General features: G+C 44.9%; 1 protein-coding gene across 3 annotated transcripts; it reads left to right on the top strand.

The window, feature by feature from the left end:
* The first annotated feature begins 9 nt into the window (after window positions 1–9).
* Window positions 10–19,973, top strand: LOC310773863 (inositol-3-phosphate synthase 1-A-like). 3 transcript variants are annotated; one of them, XM_083633852.1, is made up of 11 exons: window positions 10–123; window positions 4,881–5,003; window positions 5,111–5,272; window positions 5,788–5,917; window positions 6,571–6,764; window positions 6,893–7,042; window positions 7,807–8,022; window positions 15,902–16,066; window positions 16,367–16,480; window positions 18,685–18,902; window positions 19,537–19,973. In XM_083633852.1, the coding sequence occupies exons 2-11, from the start codon at window positions 4,890–4,892 to the stop codon at window positions 19,736–19,738; spliced, it is 1,665 nt and encodes a 554-aa protein (XP_083489978.1). In that variant the 5' UTR covers window positions 10–123; window positions 4,881–4,889; the 3' UTR covers window positions 19,739–19,973. The 3 variants fall into 3 exon arrangements, with proteins under 3 accessions (XP_083489978.1, XP_083489977.1, XP_083489979.1); XM_083633851.1 differs by lacking the exon at window positions 10–123 and adding an exon at window positions 4,328–4,468; XM_083633853.1 differs by lacking the exons at window positions 10–123; window positions 16,367–16,480 and adding an exon at window positions 4,328–4,468.
* Window positions 19,974–21,840: the final 1,867 nt, after the last annotated feature.

Below are 21,840 nucleotides of genomic sequence, written 5' to 3' on the forward strand. Positions count from 1 at the left end.
AACTGCAAATCACACACACGCACACATACACTCACCCACTCACACTCTCACACACTCGGAAAACCACACAAGCTCCAGAGCGACAAGAGCCTGGAGATTAAATATTTTGAAAGACAAGAGAAGGTAAGTAGGTAGGGTTAGTTATTAACTAGAAATGTCTGGCTGTGCTCTTCATAACTTGTCATGAGCAAAGCCAAGCCACTAACAGTCCAGCTAGCTTTAATAAACAGTGGGGGACTAGCAATCTATATGCCATCGATGACTTGTTGAATTGTTTACTGTTTAACAAGTTATATAGTGAGTAGGCTACTAAGATCACTTGTCAAGTAATCACTGACGCGCTAGTCTCCTGACGCGCAGCTAGCTGGCTAGCAAACCTGGCTCGCAAACTGAATGTAGTCAGTCCATTGGAACAGCTAGTTGGCTATTGGCTAACTGCACGGGCACGAGCCCAGCAACGTTCGTTAGTTCATGTCAGATGTTTTCTTTATAATAACATAGTAACCAATTCACTGCCATAACAACAATCGAGAGTGTAGGCATTGCAAACCAGCACATTTAGCGATGTAGCTCATGAAGAGGTTCAACTGAGGCCTATGGCCGACCGAAACGATGATGGCACTGCTAGCAATCAGTAGCGTAACCTAGCTTACATGCTAGCTACAGTAAACGATACATTTGTATTTACCGTTCAGCTCAAACACGTCAACAAACGATTTTATGACAAATATGTAACTCATCAGATACGTGACAAACATGTACCCATATCTACCTTTGGTCTGACTTCTTAAATGGGCAGGTGACGCCGTCGGTTGCCTTTTAGCTGCTATGTTTTCTTTACAACTTTAAGGCGGAAGTTTTTTAGGACTGGCCTAGGCGACATTTTCCGGTTGCTACGTAATGACGCATCGTCCAATCAGAGCGTTGACAGAAAGGCTGTTACGTAATACTCAGGGATACATATTGTGGCATTCATGAGAATCTAGTAAAGCACACATAATAAGCCGATAGAGAAAACGGAGAAAATAATGCGTGTTAACAGACACATAGCTTTTAACCAGTGTTGAGGGTAACTCGTTACAAAAGTAGTTAACATATTAGGCCCTACATGTATATTACTTTTAGCAGTAACTCAGTATAACTTATTACCAATAGACCAATAGGATTTCAGTAATATTATACCAGTTACTTTGTCAAGTAACACAATTACAAATTAAGTTTTTTCTTTTTTAATCAAAGCACATATTTAAATAAAGATACGTAATTTCCTAATCAAATTGTGTGTTTATATTATAACCATAGATGACAAAGGAAGAGGATAACATTTAGAACTTTGGATGGTTTACAGTTTATACTGACTTCAAGACGGTTGAAATTATTTTATCTGGATGGTTCCGGGGCAGCAATGTCATTCTTTCTGCTACTGCTGTTATTTTGGTGAAAGTAATGCAAAAGTAGTGTAATAAGTAACGAGTTACTCTACTTACTTACTTACTTTTGCCTGACACCCTTACCAGGGTATAGGCCGTCGACAAGGGACCTCCAGAGTTCTCGGTCACTGGCGTTCTTTTCTATCTGCGACCAGGTGCATCCCAGTCTCTTGGTGTCTGCCTGGAGATCCTGCCGCCAGGTGTTTTTAGGCCGACCTCGGTTTCTCTTCCCTTGAGGGTTCCATGTTAGAGCCTGTCTGGTGGTGTTTGACACAGGTTTGCACAGTGTGTGCCCGATCCATCTCCATCTTCTTCGTCCAATTTCGTCTGCTGCTGGGAGTTATTTGGGAGTTGGAGTTACTCTACACCAGACAGTAATTATTGTAAAGTAACTTATTTTCAAATGAAAGTAACTAGTATTATGTCGTAGGGTATATTACATTTTGAACCCAACACTGCTTTTAACTGCCCCACAATGTCTAATTATTTTGGAATCAGAGGGATACTGTAGGCCTATATCTCTAGTCTAGCAGTCTCAGATTGTCTTGTCTAGAATTGCCTCCACGACTCTTGACAATTCGCAGGTCCTCAGTACAGCCCATTAGGCCTGCACTGCGGCATCGGTCAAGAGTCTAATTTTCTGTCCGAAAATAGGTTGTCAGTTCAGCAGTCTGTTTAGTGTCCTGAGGTCAGGTCAGAGGGGATGAAGCCCTCAAGGCTCGTGTCTAGTAGAAGCTTGTTGGTACAATTCCATAGCCTATTAGGAAAGGTAGGGGATAACATTCAGGTGTATTATCTCAAATCTGTGGCAATAAAGTACTGTCATAGAGAGGAAATAATATGGAAAAGCACACGATGGCGCTATTAAAACAAACAGATAGGCTTAGGCCACACATGGGCAAAATGCAGCCCCAGGGCCAGACCTGGCCCCTGGACCATCTCAATCCGGCCCCCAAGGTCCTCAAAGAAAAACAAAACAACCCTGAAAAACTCAATAAAAGGCAGAAGTATGTTAATAAATCTCATTTGCTACAGCCATTGGATTTATATCACTATATATCGGAAGATTAACAAAAAATTACCAATCACAGCGGGAGAGAGGGTTAAAAATAGGGAGACTCCTATTTTGCTATTTTGCTACGCGCGCTCGATTCCTAGACTCGCCCGCTGTGCGGGTTCGCTAGCTCGGCCGGTGCACAGCCTCGCCCAGCCTGCAGCTCGCTGAGCTTGCAGTAATGTCACAATTTGCCCAATGTAACCAAAAACCACAATTGCTCCAGTGACATCACTGATGATGTCACAATGCCTATGACATCACCAGTGCCTATGACATCATCAGTCATAGATGGTTTTGGTCAATAAGATGTCACTGATGACATCACTGATGATGTCATAGACATTGTGACATCATCAGTGGGACAAAAATGGAAACAAACAGTGCCCACTTGCTCCCTTTTATATAACTAGGCATCTCGCGCCCGCCCTATGCGTGCTCGATTCCTAGGCTCGCCCGCTGCGTAGTCTCGCACACCCTGCAGCTCGCAAACGCAGCTTGGCCACTGCACGGCCTCGCCCTGGCTGCTCCTTGATGGTATACTTCAGGGATGCTGGATCACGTGTACTGGAGCTGAAGCCAGACTCCCACTTCTTTTTTTGTGACATCACTGATCACTGATGATGTCACAGTGGGATTTATGACATCACTGAGGATGTCACACATCACTGGGATTTATGACATCACTTATGATTTCACAGTGGGATTTATGACATCACTGATGATGTCACAGTGGGATTTATGACATCACAGTGGGACACATCACATCACAGTGGGACAGACAGACAGAGAAACAGACAGACAGAGCCCCAGCTCCCATTTATATATTGATTGATTGATTGATGATTCCTAGGCTCGGCAGCTGCGCCGCCTCGCCCAATCTGCACTCATTACACTGACATCACACTGCTCTTATGACATCACTGATGATGTCACAATGCCTATGACATCATTAGTGATGTCACAATGCACACTTGCTCAAGTGACATCACAGATGACATCACCTCCAGTTGAGTGACATCACTTCTGCGACAAAAATCGCAGAGAGCCCACTTGCTCCCTTTTACAGATACTAGGCTCAGCCGCTTCGCGGGACAATCACAGTGGGACAGTCACAGTGGGACAATCACAGTGGGACAGACACACAGAGCCCGAGCTCCCATTGATAGATTGATTTGAGAGAATGTAAATCCAGAAGGTAATGCAACATAAAGGATGTCAACTCAACTGCCATAAAAACACACAGTAGATAGATAGATAGATAGATAGATAGATAGATAGATAGATAGATAGATAGATAGATAGATAGATAGATAGATAGATGGTGAAATAGACTTCTATTCTATTCTATTCTAACGGAATTATAGAATAGAACTCAGGGGAAGTTTTCAACATCACACTTCGTTTTTTTATTGCCCTATTATTATAACATCCAAAATCGGATTGCCACTGTGGAACTACACCCAGGAGGTTTTACACACGATTCGATTTGGCTGTGGCATGAGCATCCAAGTCTGCGTTTCCGGGAACTTGATGAAATGTGACGCCCCCCGTATGAATCAAGCTCAAGTCGTCAGCATTTCGCTCCATCGTGCTTCATTCCTCATTTTCAAAAAGTCGGTGCAATGTGTGAGTGACAGGTGTGACAAGACCATGACAGCTTTAGCTCAAATGAGAGGATTAAAGACGCCATGCCGACGTGACGTCAGCCTCTGTAACAAGCCATGGTAACAAGACACTCGGGTCTCTCTGAATGGGGAAGAAGGAAGCTTATTGGTCCATCCAGTTAAAGCAGGAGGACGCATGCTCATTCCGACAGCTTTGACGATCAGGTAGCTCCCCACTGACAGCAAATTTCAACTGACAGAAGATATATTGGTTAGATGTTGTCAGGCGAACAAAAAATCTACCTCTCTGTCTCTGGCATCTTTATTTATAGAAATTTATATTAGGCTAAGGACGCTTTACACATCCGAGGAGAAAGGTAAGGGACATTCTCGTTTTACTGTCTGACCATGCGAGCTATCGGTATCATTACTGTGAAGAGAGCGCAATAACCCCGAGATACGGAGGTTATCTCGGGGTTATGATAGGAGCATCATGTCAGGTATCATTAACGTATTTGCCAGTTTCATGGGACTTTATGGGATATATATTTAGCATTTCTGAAATGAAATCTAACCACATGGGTAAGGCTAGAAGTGCCGATAGATTGAAACTTGCCATGACGTCATCATCATCATAGTCGTCATGATAGGGAATGAATGATCCAGATTCCAGAGAAGTAGGTCAGATAAATTCATTGCTGCCTGTGCCTGTGACCCACAGAAACTCTCCAGGCAGGAGGGCTGCCTGACTGGTGTCTTGTGTGTGTGTCCTCCTCTCCCTCTGTGCAGACTGCAGCTATGTCGGCGAACATCCACATTAACAGTCCCAATGTGAGGTACACAGATGAATACATTGAGGCTCAGTATTCCTACCAAACCACATCAGTACACAGAGAAGGGAGCTACATCACGGTAAGCCAGCCTGTGTCTCTCAGTTTGACTCCACACATATTCATACAAACATGGACCCACTACATCAACAACTTATCTCCTTGTCTCCGCACCCTGTCTGGATCCAGGTGTCCCCCTCCACCTGCGAGATGGCATTTCGTACGGAGCGGCGCGTGCCCCGGCTGGGTGTGATGCTGGTGGGCTGGGGGGGCAACAACGGGACCACCGTCACAGCGGCCGTGCTGGCCAACAAGCTGGGCCTCACCTGGAGGACCAAGACTGGAGAGAAGGTGAGGGGAGACACCAACACACACACACAGAACATCAGCCTACTGCCTACTGTATTTACCGGTAGCAATGGTAGCATCATCATAAAAGTAATAGTTTATTGTAGAAGATGAATGAGCTCTTTACACATACTTTGATCATTTGATAGGCTGCCATTATAGAGCCACCAGAGAGGTTTCTTGCCCTATTTTATAACTATACTGTCTCTGCCCTGATACAGTGGCAGAGAGAAGAAACCTCATTATAGGCTGAACATGATGACAGGTTCACTAGACTGTTAACAGCTTAACCGACTCTGGTCTATGTTCCTTTATATGGGCACCAATTGTCACTTCTATCCGCCGGTTCCTGTGATGTCTCTATTTTCTTCCATGTTTTTCCACTTGCCTATTCTCTTGGTGTCCATAACACACGGATGCATTGCTGCATCTGATAAAACACGTAAGCAGTAAATATTGTATGATGAGAGAATGAAATGACAATGCTTTCCTCTGCTTTCTCCCCTCACATTCTTTAGAAAGCAAACTATTTGGGCTCCCTGCTGCAGGCGTCTACGGTTTGTCTTGGATCAAGCCTGGAGGGGGAGGTCAACGTGCCCTTCTGTGACCTCCTACCCATGGTTCACCCTAATGACATCATCTTTGACGGTACGGATGATTCCAGACAGTCAGCTCTCAAGGACTGACCTCTCACTCAGAACCTGACAGTCAGCTCAAGGACTGACCTCTCACTCAGAACCTGACAGTCAGCTCAAGGACTGACCTCTCGCTCAGAACCTGTGCGTGTGGGGGGGAGAGAGTTAGCAGCAGTGTTATTGGCGGGAGAAAGGCGCCTGCAGGCCACTTTTAAAGACCAGGCAGCCGTTCCCTTTGAGTGGAGAGGGGCAATTTATGTCACCTAATGTCTTCTTCTGCAATGTTGTCTGTTAAACATCATAGCAAGAGGCTAAATAAGCCGTTTGTCGCCTCACAGCAAGAAGGTCATGGGTTCGGATCTCCACCCCGGGCCTTTCTGTGTGAAGTTTGAATGTTCTCCCTGTGTTTGCGTGGGTTTCGCCTGGGTGCTCCAGTTTCCTTCCACAGTCTAAAGATATACTCTGTTTGTAATTGCAATGTATATAATCTAGTAAAAATGTGTAGTATGTATATGATGTATGTAACCTAATTGTGTGTAGATATATGATGTAGTATGACTTTGATGATGCTATCTAAAGCCCTTTAAGACATGCTGTGATAAAGGGCTATAAACTGAACTGAACTGAACTGTGTGTCCGCCCGCATGCATCAATGGATGTATATAGGCTGGGACATCTCGTCAATGGACCTTGGCCATGCAATGGAGCGAGCCCAGGTGTTTGACTGGTCACTACAAGAGCAGCTCCGACCCCACATGAGCTGCCTGAAACCTAGACCCTCCATATACATCCCAGATTTCATTGCTGCTAACCAAGAGAGTCGAGCAGACAACATCCTCACAGGGACCATGGCAGAGCAGGTAAGGCTTACTCAACGGCCCGGCAAATTTACGAGGACTGAGATGCGTTGCCTGTTAGAAAATATCCCTATAGTGTCTTGTCTCCCATGTGACTTTAATTTCGGACTTGACCACCTGTGCCGCTCCAGGTAGAGCAGATCAGAGCAGACATAAGAGACTTCCGTCAGTCGAGTGGCGTAGACAAAGTCATCGTCTTGTGGACCGCCAATACCGAGCGCTTCTGTGATGTCACACCCGGGGTCAACGACACCGCCCAGAACCTGCTAGCTGCCATCCAGGTGAGGAGGGGGAAAGGTCAGAGGTCAGAGTGTGTGGGACAGTTAACTAGAGCCCCTATTGAAAAGAAGGTCCCTTATTCATCAATGGACCTGAAGGTTTATGTGAGGCTGCAACAGCTAAAGTGTGAGATTTAAAGGAATCATTTCACAGACACGTTTTCAGCCTGTTTAAGTAGAATTCCTCAATATGAAAGAGGAGTATACACTTAATCTGTCTCTAAAACCAGCATAAACTGTGTTGCTGCAGCGGGTATCTGTGTTGCTGCCCAGCAGTTATCTGTGTTGCTGCCCAGCAGTTATGAGTTTCACTCTGTCTAATTTCATTTCTAACTAATGCTGAGAACCAGACGTTAATCCTCCATCACATTGTGTGATTAATAAAGCATGAAAAGATTAGCTTTCCTCACAATTTACTGTGGATGTGCAAATGAAGTCTGAATCTGCCCCTGTTGGGACACGTTTTAATTTGATCTCCTGTCTTCAGTACACCTCTACTGCTGTCAGCAGTTATAATGGTCTGTTTCACAGACATGTTATCTTCAGGAAATTACTCCATTTTAGATAATGAACATAGAGATAACAGAGATAAGGTAAAGACAGGGCTGGGGGAAATGTAGCCTTGTGAGCTTTCTCCCTCAGTGTAATAACAATACTAATTCATTCAATTAAATTCAGTTAAATTCAAGGAGCTTTATTGGCGCGAAGTACAGTTGGGTATCTGTAAAGTATCAAGTATTTATGTGTGATTTTCTTCCGCTGTCCAGTCTGGTGCGGAGGTTTCTCCGTCCACTCTGTTTGCGGTGGCCAGCATACAGGAGGGTTGTGCCTACATCAACGGCTCCCCACAGAACACCTTTGTCCCAGGAGCTATAGAGCTGGCCGTGCAGAGAGGGGTCTTCATCGGAGGAGACGACTTCAAGTCTGGTCAGACCAAGATCAAATCGGTACTGGTGGACTTTCTGGTCAGCTCAGGAATCAAGGTGAGAGGAAGGAAGGAGGGCCGCTGATCTAATGATTCGACACTAATCAGACAGAGTGAGACCTCTGATACATGATGATATATGTCTATGGGGTCATGTAAGAGGCTAGGAACAGCAACACAGGAGGGGTCAATTTCTGATTTTTGTCATCCTATAGGCCTATGCAGAACCAGGTTTGAGGTGAGAATGAAAGGGAGTTAATTAGCCTGATGATACATGCAGACCAAGCAAAACAACGTCGCTTTGCTTTGCCTTATCAAAATGTGTCACCTCGCCTGTGGGTATTTCAATGTTCAAGCATTGGGTTTGTTTAACAATATTTGTAGCCTTATTTTGTATTTTAGCATTTTATTTATCTCATTGTACCCAAATAAAATCCATAATGGATGTGATGGTATCCACCTTATTTCTAGCTGCCATGATGTGACGGGGGTGCTTCTTCCAGTGCCCGCCCCCCGTTACGTTGCTGACAGCCTGACACATAGCAAGTGCCCATCTGTAAACGACAGCTGCAGGCGAACGGAGCAAATCACGTCCAGCTTGGCAAAAATGTAATCGATAAATATCCAGAGTCGTTGAAAGAGCAACAGAAATAGTGGATGTGATAAAATTAAAATAAAGTAAATAAATAAAATTATTACATTCCCTCAAATAAGTCGTCAAACAAGTGACAAGCAACTCCCCCCCCCCAGCGTCATCAGACCGGACCTTGCACCCATAATTATTTTACAGCAGGGCATTCAAAAATAAGGTGGATAGGTAGGTTAGCAAGCTAATATCATTTGTTTAGCCTATAGACCTTATTCGATTGACATAACTCACGTACGGGCACGCCCACCGCCGCCATGTTGTCAACATAACGCTGCAGCTCTCAAGTGACAGCCTTTGCAAGAGCAGCGTTTATAGGAAGCTAGCCGCCGTAGCGTTACCTGTATCATTCCTGTTGTGTTCGGATGGTGACCTGCGTTATACATGGCTGTAGTAATGACAGCAATAAAGTCCCCGTGGTTTGTTTCTATCCCTACCGTCCACAGACTTGAACGGAGCGAGACCAAGGATACGTCAGCACACAGGAGATGTGTGGATAGTTAGGAGAGAGAGGTGAAACTTTCTGACAGCTCCTCACAGCAAAGTCTGTTCACCTCGTTTTTTCTTTTGTTTATTATTACAGGCATTAACGGCAGCATACAAACAACAACTCTGGGGTTTTATTGCTGTCATCACTATCGCTATTTTGTAATGGAACAGAAATGACAATAAAGCTGTTACTAGTAGCATAGTCTCGCTGGCCAGCCTCCTCTCCCTTCCATCCGAGGAGTCTGGCGCCACGGAAACAGGCAACAGGCATAAACCCTCCCCTGCTCTACAGCTGCTCTCCCATTGGAGCGACTGTTTCGGTGGCAGCCGGATGTCCGCTCCCGGCTTATTACAAACTCTTATTACATTGGCCCTGACCATGTCAATCAGAGCGGCTTCCGCTCCCTCCTCCCTGTGTGTCACTGTAAATAGCGCCCTGCCGCCTCAGTGAAAACAACAACGCTAACTAGCTAGCAAGCTAACGGCAGAAACCTACATGCTGAAAATGGCAAGTTGGATTGTTGAAAACTATTTTCCAAGGGCACTGCTGCTAAGCGCCGCCCATCACAATCCCACTATGGAGACCTGCGGCGCCAGACTCCTTGGACGGAAGGGAGAGGAGGCTGGCCAGCGAGACTACAGTACTAGTAGCGCTGTGCGTGCAGGATGGTATGTCAACAATATGGCACTGTCCAGGGTTAGCGAATAAGGTCTATAGCTGAGCTAAAGTTAGCAGTTGAAGGATATGAGGCCACTCCACCTTATACACCAGAGGGGTTATGTCAGGCTATTAGATGCAAATGGCATCTTCACACCTATAGTTTGCTTTCGTCCAAATCAGTTGATGAGGTTGTAAACTTGGAGCCTTTTCCCCTTGGTTCGGTTTCTTTTGACACAGAGAAAAATCCAAGCGAACCAAAATGCATCACTACAAACCACTTGAGAACATTCACTCCTCTTATTGGTCAGATGTGTCTGGGGCGGGAGCAAGAATCAGTTTCATTTAATTTAATTTTATTTATTTGTGTTAGATACACATAATGTTTACAACATGTAGTGTTAAAACATCTGATGTCCTGTACAGCATTTATAGCCCAAGGCTAGTTTGCAATGCCCGTCCGTAGATGTAATTAAAAGTACCCGTTACAAAATAAAATACAGTGAAATACAATGAAATGCATAGATTAAAGATAACAAAGATGAGATACTCATAAAATTGATTAATCGAACAGTAAAAAGTAAAGTGCAAGGAGATATAATCATAATAATGTCAGACTCAAATACAATTGGTTAGTCAACAGTTGGTACATCAAAAACAGCATAACTGTCATAAATGGGAGGATTTGTAAATACCGTTTAGGAACTGCTTTAGAGTGGTTTTGAAACGCTCCCAGCTATGTTCCTGTTTCATATGGGTGGGGAGTGCGTTCCATCATTTAACCCCCTGTACCGAGAGGGCAGTTTGTCCTGGTTCTTCGGAGCGGCAGTTCATACAGGAAGAAGGTCCTGTGCTCTGGATTAGTGCAAATTGCTATGCAACTTTACATGGAGCAACGGCAGAGTTAGCATTTGCTCATAACTGTTGTAATTATCTGGACAATAGGCTACATCAGGCAAAACCGCACCAGCAAAATGCCGAATGCACTTCGAGGAGACATCTTGAAAATACCATACTGCTTCACACTTTGCAAAGAAGACGTGCTGCCTTCAGACGACTGAGCAGACAGGAGCCGTTCATCTCACACTTGCAGAGTAAATTGAGTACCCCCGGTAGTTGGGTCGGATCACGTTCCCACTACAAACGAACCGCTCCAGGGTTCGTTTGGAACCGAGACCACCTCTTCAACAAGGTCTCGGTCCGGTTGTTTTGGACCACAGCCAAGTGCGATTGCTGTGTTCACACCCACCCAAACAAACCGCACCAAGGGGGAAAACGAACCAGAGTTCAATTCAACTGAACTAAACAAGGCAGGTGTGAAAGCACCCGTCTCCTCACCAGCTCCCTAAAAACATGCCATCACCGTTCCACTGTGGACTTCATTAAAATAACCTGTAGGACAAACAAAATACATGTATATAATCAGATATGAAGTCAAGTATTTTATTAAATTTTAATAAGACAAGCAATTAAAATAACTTCACAAGGGGAATCTATTGAATTAACCGATATGGATGTTCAGGGCAACAGTGTTTAGAGACCAGCAGAACTACTTTGCAGTCCACAATGAATTATTACATCAGAGATATAATGTATAATGTTTGTAGTATTTCAATGCCATTTGCTCACTCTGGCTATGAAAGAGGGCTTCTTTCATATAGCAGGTATCTTACATTAGTTGACTGTAGTTAGTTACCAATGATGAATGGGAAACTATGTGCACTGCATTGTTACTGCACGATTTCCTAGGGTGATTTAAGCAAAAGATATTCTCAATAACAGGTTTTGTATCAATGAAAAGCATTTACACTGTGCCAGAGTGATAAGCCTATTTACTCATGCATTTACACTATCTGCAGTTTTCCTACAGCAATCCTTTCTAGCCTTGGCAGCGGCATTCCTTTTCGCTGTTGTAGTGCTTTTGTATTGCTCAAATTTATTCATTTTATAGTTCTTCTTAAGAGAATAGCGTAACTGTTAGTAATACATTTCTTTCTCACACTTTTTATTCTGCTAAATAATATGCTCAAATTGGATTTTATATCGAATAAACAAATAAACAGCTTGCACTTGACTGCAGAGCAGTGATGCTCAAAATGTCACCTTGACGCAATAAGTGGACATTGGAGCCCTGTAGTGTGCAAGCTGCTTATACATTTATGTTTATTTCATGATTTGCTGGCTTCCGGCTTAGCACCTGCCCTCTTTGATTTGGATGTGCGTGCATACTCCTTTTAACAGTTTATATAACATTCAATGTCCGGCTTTCACAAATGTAACACTCTGGGCACAGGAGCAACGGACGTTTCAGCCAAAAGTCCTTCTTCAGCGTTGACAACGCTGTTCTCTTCTCTAATACGTTTGTTTTTGCCTTGCACCTGATTTTTCTCATTGGATTGAGTGTGCTCGCTATTGGTGAGTCTGGACAGCAGTTTATCTAACCCCACAATTATTTATGTACCACATATTGTTTTTATTATTTTCCTCTTTGGTTATTGCTATATTCTAGTTGTTTGCTTATATTCCATTTCCTTTTGCCTGCTGAATCATATTCATTTTGCTGCTGCAGAGATCATTTCCCCACAGAGATAAATAGTATTGTCTTATCTTGAGCTGCTCTGTGTCTGTCCAAACCCAGTCCCTTTTAGGTGAACGTGCTCATATCAGATAGGTCAATCCTGGGTTTACAGAGCCAGTGGATAACCACCTTTGTGAGGCCAGCTAGCTGGGATTGCCATTGTCTGGTTTTGTGTCAGCAGCTGTCACACAGACAACCTGACTATGTTGCTTCATGACAAAAGGCTCGCTAACATCAACAATCTCTTGCCACTTTCCTCAATACAGTAGTTTGTAAGATTAAAGATCTTGATAGAGATTGGTCATACAGAATTTGAGAACTCCCAATACAGCCACTGTTAGGATGACGTCATCATTCCTACTTTGACGTCGTCATTCCTACTATGATGTCATCGATCACTGATGATGTCATGATTCATAGGCGTCTTTCATGCCTTTCGCCGGTGATGTCATAACACAGGTGATGTCATATTCACATCTATAAGGGCCTGTTCCTGCAGGCTCTCGCCAGTGATTCATAAATTCATGTCAAGGATCATACCAATCTCTGCAACGTCTGCAACCTGCAACTTCTGCAACCAGCAACTTCTGCAATCTCTGCGACCGTTCCCAAACCTCGAACTGTGCAGCCCCAGCCATCAAGTTCCACAACACCCCAGCTTCTCAAGACCTACCAAGTTTCCCGTGGCCCCCAACTACCCGCGAATAGATCCCCATGTCTGACACCGATCCTGACAGTATGAATCACTCCGAAACGGATTTAGCGGATAGATTTCCACCGATCAAAGAGGCCTCAGCTGACCCACCAGGCGGTCAGCTGGATATCTCCACTCATCCTGATACCTTCACTCATCCTGATGTCTCCACTCGTCCTATCACGTTCGGAGACTTCCAGATCATACTTAAGCACCTGATTGCCCACCAGGAGGAAGCAATCCAGGCTGTGGCTTCCAAGGCCGAGGATCGGTACGCCCTCTTGATTGGCCGGCTAGATCGTCTCGAAGGGCTAGGCCCCCAGGGTGTCACCCCGCAGCCTCTGCAAGACCTCGCACTCGAGTCAAGATGCCTGATTGCCCACCAGGAAAAAGCAATCCAGGCTCTGGCTTTCGAAGCCACTGATCGGCACGCCCAGCAGGAAAAAGCAATCCAGGCTCTGGCTTCCGAAGCCGCTGATCGGCACGCCCTCTTGATTGGCCGGCTAGATCGTCTCGACGGGATAGGCCCCCAGGGTGCCATTCCGCAGCCCTCTGCCCCTCCTGCCCCAGCTTTCGAGCGCACCGCCGTTCCGGAGGTTTCCAGACCTGCTACTCCCCCGTCCACAGCGGCCGTTGCTTCTAGCTCTGCCTCTCGGCCGCCCCCAGCTGCTAAGGGCATATTCTGGGGGGGAGTTCGCGTCATTCCAGAGCAGGGGCACCCACATTTGAGTCCCAGCAGCCATCTGTACCGTGATCTGACCGGCAGGGTTCGCATCACACCAGAGGAGAGGCAGCGCCGTTTGGACACCCGGAGCTGCCTGTACTGTGGTCGAGCCGGGCATTACCTCTCCTCCTGCTCCCGGCGTCCAGTAAGTGGTCCCACCGCTCGCCGGCCCGTGGTACTCTCAGTGGGTCAAGACTCTACGTGTCCAGCCGAAGAATCTGTACGGTTGGGTAGCGTTCCCTGCAGGACCCAGGAGTGGCAGTGTGTCTCCAAGAGGGTTAACGAGTTGGAGAGGACTGTCGATCGTCTCATTGGGAAGTTCAATCGCTGCCTGCAGATCGGCTCCGTCCCCCCGCAGGGGGCCTCCGAGTCTGCTGGCCCTGAGGCACAACCTGAGGCACAACCTGTGGACCTGCCCCTCGCCGAGTCTGAACCCGTACCTGAGGCACAACCTGTGGACCTTCCCCTCGCCGAGTCTGAACCCGTACCCCAGCAGCAGCCAATTCCTGTCGTTGACCCACACGTAGGTTCCAGCTTCATGCTGGGAGGTTCCCGTAGTGTCGTCAGCCCTTGGTCAAGAGCAAGAAGAAATAAGAGGCGTTTAAAGGAGGAGACGGTGGGTGACCTCCCCAAACTACAGGTCGGGAGGGCAGGCCTCGCTGTGTCAGATCCCCCTGCGGCTCTGCCTTCGGAGACGGCGGCATTTGACCCTTTTGATGGTCTCCAGCCTCCCGTGTTTGGATCGTGCCCCGGGGGATGGCCGGCCCCAGAGGATCCACCGGACCCGGTGGAAGTTCTGTCTACGTATCGGTCCATCTATGGCTTCGATATCCTGTATTAGGGAGGAGCACCTCCACTGTCCTACACCCCCTTTGGGGGTCTAACCACCTGCATCTAACCACCTGCTGAAGAGCACCTCACTCTCCTACACCCCCTTTGGGGCCTAACCACCTGCGTCTAACCACCTGCGGAAGAGCACCTCCACCAGAACCTATGGATTTTTTGTCTCCCAGATGCCATCCTTGATGGCCTCATTGGACGCCAGGTGACGTCCGTTGAGGGGAGGGTACTGTTAGGATGACGTCATCATTCCTACTTTGACGTCGTCATTCCTACTATGATGTCATCGATCACTGATGATGTCATGATTCATAGGCGTCTTTCATGCCTTTCGCCGGTGATGTCATAACACAGGTGATGTCATATTCACATCTATAAGGGCCTGTTCCTGCAGGCTCTCGCCAGTGATTCATAAATTCACGTCAAGGATCATACCAATCTCTGCAACGTCTGCAACCTGCAACTTCTGCAACCAGCAACTTCTGCAATCTCTGCGACCGTTCCCAAACCTCGAACTGTGCAGCCCCAGCCATCAAGTTCCACAACACCCCAGCTTCTCAAGACCTACCAAGTTTCCCGTGGCCCCCAACTACCCGCGAATAGATCCCCATGTCTGATACCGATCCTGACAGCCACCTTCTGTTCTTCATTCAAAGACGAAGTGGCACGAAGAACAACAACCACACATTCCTGTATAAGCCCATAGTGCATTGCAACCGGTTGCAACAGAGCTTACGTGGGTTGTGGTTAGATGGGGTATGGTACGGACAATGCCGCCCCCTAGAGGCCATGTGATGAAGCACATCACTAGCTAAGCATCCTTTCTGTTCCCCCAGACTCACCTGACATCGCCTTGTGTAGTCCACGCTACAGCTACACTGGCACCGTGGAATAAAAGGAAATAACCTGGAGAATTTGAGTCCCGATTTTGGCTTAAATATGATTGGTTTTTGTGCAGTCAAATTCCTTGTATGTGTACATACTTGGCCAATAAAGCTGATTCTGATTCGCTCATACTGCATAATATGAATAAGGAAAAAACATCTCTTGTTTTATCGTGTGCCTGGTTCACGTTGCCAGCCATCCCGTCATACTGTGCGCACAGTTACGTGTTAAGTTAAGGTGATCGTGCTGGTCCCATTATGTCCCATTTGAATGCATCCCCTAGGAATACCTATTTAATAGCTCCCTGTAATGGAGCTCCCAGGTGATATCAAGATTAAACTGGCAGCCAGGAACCTGCCAACTTGTATTTGAGACATTATCTGAATAAAATACATTTAACAGGAGTGCCTCTCTCCATGACAGCCTACCTCCATTGTCAGTTACAATCACCTCGGCAACAACGACGGGAAGAACCTGTCGGCTCCGCAACAGTTCCGCTCCAAGGAGATCTCCAAAAGCAATGTGGTGGATGACATGGTCCAGTCCAACCCCATACTGTACCGGCCCGGAGAGAAACCTGACCACTGTGTAAGTGTGTGTGAGAGTGTGAGTGAACGGACACCACATATCAGGGGTTTTCCTGTCTCAGAATGGGCCTTTCGGGGGGGTGACTACTGTCGTGCGTACATTTTACTTTTGGGTTGGTGTATAGTCAGGGTTATCCTGAACACAAATATATCAGTCATTGTCAGAAATTATGGAGCAATGTGTTTTTACAGCACCCTGAGTTTGAGAAAGGAAGCCATTTGAAGGTACAAATGTGGGACTGTGTGTGTGTGTGTGTGTGTGCGTGTGCGTGTGCGTGTGCGTGTGCGTGAACTATTTCAGGTAGTGATTAAGTATGTCCCCTATGTGGGGGACAGCAAGCGTGCCATGGATGAATATATTTCTGAAATAATGATGGGAGGGACCAACACCATTGCACTGCACAACACCTGCGAGGTCAGTGTTTGTTTGTCTGTATTTCTGTATGTAGACGTACTGTATGTGTAGCTGTGAAATATCCCCACCAAAATATTGGGTCAGTTTCCAAGCAGTGAGTCTACACAGCCAATTTGTCATCTTAACATAACACCCAGAGCTATTGTACTTAATGTGCTCATGGTTGTTTTTAATCTGTGTGCGAAGATAATCTACTGTTCTCCTCTATGAACCAGCTGCTGTAGATGAGTGTTGTCCTAATCAGTGTTGACAGCGGGTGTAGAGGAGGGCGGTCCTGGGATGCCACAGCTTAATGTTAAGCCTTCTTATACAACAGTTCCGGTCAAGTATTGACTGGAGGGATTCCATAACCTGACTCCGCCAGATGGGGCGGTATTGAGTTCGTGAAACAAATGTGAGGCAAACCCATCCATCTGGCAGCGTCAGCAGGGTGCGAACTACGGGGGAGCTGGGGGGGCTTTGGCTCCCCTTAAAGAAGTAGTAGACCCCCTGAAAGGCTGACTTGTGAAATTTGGGGGGGTCTCTAAATTATTGACTAATATATATTACCCCATGTATTTTCTATTTCTTTTTCTGTACCTTCATAGTGAATAATGCGTAAAATTACGCTATTTTAATCGTATGATTCAGAGTGTGCTCAATCACTGTCAAATTCACTGTAAGCCCCTATACCGACATGCATGTTATTCTTATCATCACCACATCGAAGCGTGGCGGCGCAGGTGCAAATCAAACGTCACTCACGCGGGCAGGTCAGATTTAAAACAACAGCAAGATGTCAAAAAGAAAACAAGGCAGTTTGACAAACTTTACATTCACGAAGAAATGGAAGCAGCCGTCAGTTGAACAGCAACAAGTCGCTTCTACTTCAAACGCAGATGTGGAAAAAGTGACGACGAGGTGAAGCTGGAATAGCCTACCTCTGAGTCCTCCCGCATATGGAGGACTGTTTGTGAGATGGAATGCGTCAGGAACTTCACAGTGAGTGGGACATGTGCGTTATGGAGTGGATAAAAGTGTTGGGCAGAGATATCATGTTCTTGTGAATGTGGATGCAGTGTATATGGAGAGCAGTGCGCCCGTTTCGCCTTTCTGTGCTCTCTCACCCTCCCTCCCTCTCTGTGTGCGCAGCGCGCTTTTCTCTCTTGGAGAGAAAAGTGGAACAGACAAGAGCTGTATCCGTGTCTTTGAGCGTGCTGATTTAAAATGAGTTATACCCCTAAATTGGCCTTCAAATTGCCTCAAATTTCCGCCGCCGCCCTTCGGACGGCGGCTGTAGTGCCCTTTTATGAATTTGAGCCCCTCAAAAGTCGGCTCCCCCGAAAGCCACAGTATAGTTCGCACACTGAGCGTCAGGTTAGGGATTCCATGAGTGCTGATAGTCTAACAGCACTGGGACGTTTGATGACATGTATCACTCTGCTTTACAGGCATTCTAAAATAAAACAGTTTATGTGTTGCTTGGCAACAATTGGTAGTGGAATTCGGAGGGAACTATTTTGTTGGCGAAGATGAATAAAAGACAAAAATCATAATGTCTTGTCTCAAATTACCATCACTAATGATAGTTAGTTAATAGTTTTGTTTATAGAACTTTATCAGACATTGTTACTGGCACTCACATTGTTATTGGCTATTTCACATTGTTATTGGCTATTTCACAGACGTGAAATACCTGCTTTCTCCTGCTCCCATTCCTACACAAAGAAAAAGTTAATTTATAAGGATAACACATCTCAATTGTATAACATATTTCTATGAAATTGGATTAAGTAATTATAACTCAATTAAGTACTGTTTTTTTTATCACTTTAATTGAAGCATTGTCATTTACAAAACAAGTAACAATCTACAATCAAGTAGAATAAATAAATAAATTGAATAAATACATTTAAATGTATGCAATTTGTACTGATCATGCAAGTGAATTTCAAGTTTAAAATGTGGGTGTGTTTCTAAATGCAGAATTAAACTCAAGTTGAAAAAAACAACCCCTTAACTGGTTAGATACATCTAATAACATTCAAATATTTGAACATGTGTAAGTTCTATTTTATTATTATTTTTGGTTTATTTGGATAAAATCAACAAAATGGCACCGGGTTTATTCACTACAGGTCCTGCATATCTGCAAATGTCTAATTTCCCCAACTTTTTCCCGTCTCACTCTACGGCACCATCACACCTGTGTCTCCTGGCTAAAGGACTCTCTACTAGCCAGCCCCATCATTCTGGACCTGGTGATCCTGACGGAGCTGTGTCAGCGTGTGACTGTGCGTCCGCAGGACGAGGAGGACTACCAGTCCTTCCACAGCGTCTTAGCACTGCTCTCCTTCCTCTGTAAGGCTCCGCTGGTCCCGCCAGGCGCCCCGCTCATCAACGCCTTTTTCCGCCAGAGAGCCTGCATAGAGAACATCATGAGGTGCAGATCGGTTTTAATGTTCTAATACAAGGGTCAAAAAGCCTTGGACACAAATGTCCAACACATGCTGAACTATGTATTCATTCATTTCTCAGTTAACCTGTTAACTAGTTATTTATTCATTGTTAGCATGTTATTATGTTAGCTATCTTATCCGTTTTGCCACTATCAACAAGCAATACGATTATAATAAATAAATTATAACTTTATATTTCTAAGACGCATAAAGAGACTTGTAACAACACTAAACAGTTACCTGCACCTGCAAGTACAGAGATGGCTCATCTTGCTGAGATCATTTTTGTCTATTGGTTTACAATCATATTTATTCATTGTCTGGGGAGCCCATTTTGGGTCCTAACCCACAGTTTGAGAAACTGGGACTTGCACAGTGGAATAAGTATGTTGCCCAATTAGCTCTAGGTAAACACAAGCTGTTGAAATGGTCAGTTACATAAATTTATATAATCCCAATTTGCTATGCTCTTATTTTTCTATTATATATTTGTTGCTGTTGCCTTTTGCAACTTCAGTGACCCAGTTTCCCCACAGGGATAATTAAAGTTTCATTTTATGAACTAACCATTTTGAGTGTCCGAATGTGACCAGCTCTTCCCCTGCTTGTGTTTTTCAGAGCGTGCCTCGGACTCCCCCCTCAGAATCACATGCACCTGGAGCACAAGCTGCAGCGAGGCTTCCTGCCTCCACACAGCACCCACATCACCGGTGACGTGCCTGTCTCAAACAAAGTCACCCTCGCCAACGGGAACCATATACCTCATGGAATAACAAATGGGATTGGGGGTGCACATGTCAATGAGGCAATGTTTGGATGATGATCTGAAATATCAACACTGTAGCCTAAGATGCATCTCTCATCTCTCTCAACTGTTACTTTGTATCAAAAGAACTATGGATTTCCGGTATTAATTATCTGTGACACCATTTTAATAGGCCTCCATCAATGTTTTTGAGTGAATCTTAGCAATAGTATTTAGGCGTTTAAGAAAGAGAAAGAAACAGATATTGGCCTACCAGCCTAAACTTCCCCAAGATTTTGTGCACTAACTTATAGACGGCAATAAAAGCTTAACTTGATCATTCTTGTTTGTTTGTGTGTTTATGTAGGCTATTGCATTATACTGTATTGTGATCATACGCCAACATACACACGCACACACTAAACATTCTCAACCATTTTCATATCAAGGAACCTGATTTAGTCCACATTAAAGTCACAGACCCCCATTTGATGTCTCTCGGACCCAAATCTGAGGTTTTTTATTGTCTGATATTTTTATTGTCCAGAATCCCATGACTAGGCTATCTGTAGCCTATTGTAGGAACTATGATCAAAAAAGTCATACTATACATTCTCTAATTGTGCTAACTTCTTTGGTAAACTAATTTGCTGGGGAGCTCCCTCAACTAGGACCCCTGGTGGTCCCAGCTCCAGCCAGTACAGAGCACGCCCCATAAGTACAGAGCACGCCCATAGGCGAATCCCTCTATCTAAAGAGCACCTCAAACAAACAGTCCAAAGCGCTCCTTCCCAAACAAGAGAATGTTAAATAATAAATAAATAAAATATGTCATGTTTTACATACTAGGCATATTAGGCATACTAACCTCACCCGTCCTGCAGCTCACCGAGCTGGCCCTGCAGCTCGCATTCGCAGCTCGGCTGCTGTGTGGCCTTGTCTGGCTCACGCACAATGTCTCCCTCTCTCTCTCCCCTCTCTCTCCCTCTGTCTCTCTCCCTCTCCTTCAGTCTCTCTCCCCCCTCTCTCTCCCTATCCCTCAGTCTGTCTCGTGAGCCTCCTCAGTCTCTCTCGTGTGTGTGTGTGTGTATGTGTGCATCACTGATCAGTGTTGGGAAAGTTACTGAAAATTGGTAATTAGTTACAGTTACTAGTTACTTCACTCAAAAGGTAATTTAATTACTTTAAAGTTACCAGTTACTTCAAAGTAATTAGTTACTAGGGAAAGTAACTTTTGCTTACTTTTAAAAGTCTGCTTCGATTGTTATTAATGCACACATTATGTTAGTGTTGCTGTGCCACAGTGTGGCATTGAACTTTCACTTATTGGGGAGGCCTATCAAGGCCTATCAAGGTCATTAGCCTCTGGGGCTCTGGCTGCAGCTGGACTAGGACTAGGTCTGAGCATCAGAAACTGGGTAATCCTCTGAAGTTGTCCGTTATTTTCCTGTCCCAAAGTAACTAGTAACTAGCCCAGTTACTATTTTAGTAACTGTAACTGAGTTACTGAATTTGAAAAAGTAATTAGTTAGATTACTAGTTACTGAAAAAAGTAGTTAAGTTACAGTAACTAGTTACTTAGTAACTAGTTACTCCAAACACTGCTGATGATGTCACAATGCCTCTGACATCACTGGTGATGTCACAATTTATGACATCATCACTGGGACTTTGTGTGTGTGTGTGTGAGAGAGTGAATTTATGACATCACTGATGTCATCAGTGGGGCAGACAGAGCCCCATCTCCCTTTATATAGGCTACTGTAGGCCTATATGTATATAGATTCTCACAAAGAGATCTAGCTGGATAAATAGCACTACAGGTGAGAAGAAAATGTAGCCTATGTTTGATCTTATAGGGTGAGGTGTTCCTTTTTTTAAAGATGAAACACAGCTTTTACATTTCTATATACATGGTATATCATACTTATTACATCTTTATTACCACACAATTACACCTACTATCATGTTGTTACTAAGATGTAATGTAAAGTGCTACCAGTAGTTCCTTGACAGCCTATTTGCCGATCAGCCCAAACCCTCCCTTAGTAGGCCTATCCCTAGTAGCAACCAATGCGTCCATACATGTAGAAACCAAGGGAAATGCAGAGATGAGCCAAAATGTTTTTTCTTTCTTTCTTTTTATTATTATTATTATTATTATTATTATTATTATT

The sequence above is a fragment of the Poromitra crassiceps genome, assembly GCF_964638095.1.
Source record: "Poromitra crassiceps genome assembly, chromosome: 3".
NCBI classification, from domain to species: Eukaryota; Metazoa; Chordata; class Actinopteri; order Beryciformes; family Melamphaidae; genus Poromitra; species Poromitra crassiceps.

Bases quoted from the DNA above. Each gene is read 5' to 3' on its own strand.
- LOC310773863 (XM_083633852.1), top strand. From the start codon at position 4,890: ATGTCGGCGAACATCCACATTAACAGTCCCAATGTGAGGTACACAGAT. The intron at 16,067-16,366 runs GTAAGTGTGTGT...GAACTATTTCAG, and splicing joins GAGAGAAACCTGACCACTGT to GTAGTGATTAAGTATGTCCC. The intron at 16,481-18,684 runs GTCAGTGTTTGT...TCCTGGCTAAAG, and splicing joins CACTGCACAACACCTGCGAG to GACTCTCTACTAGCCAGCCC.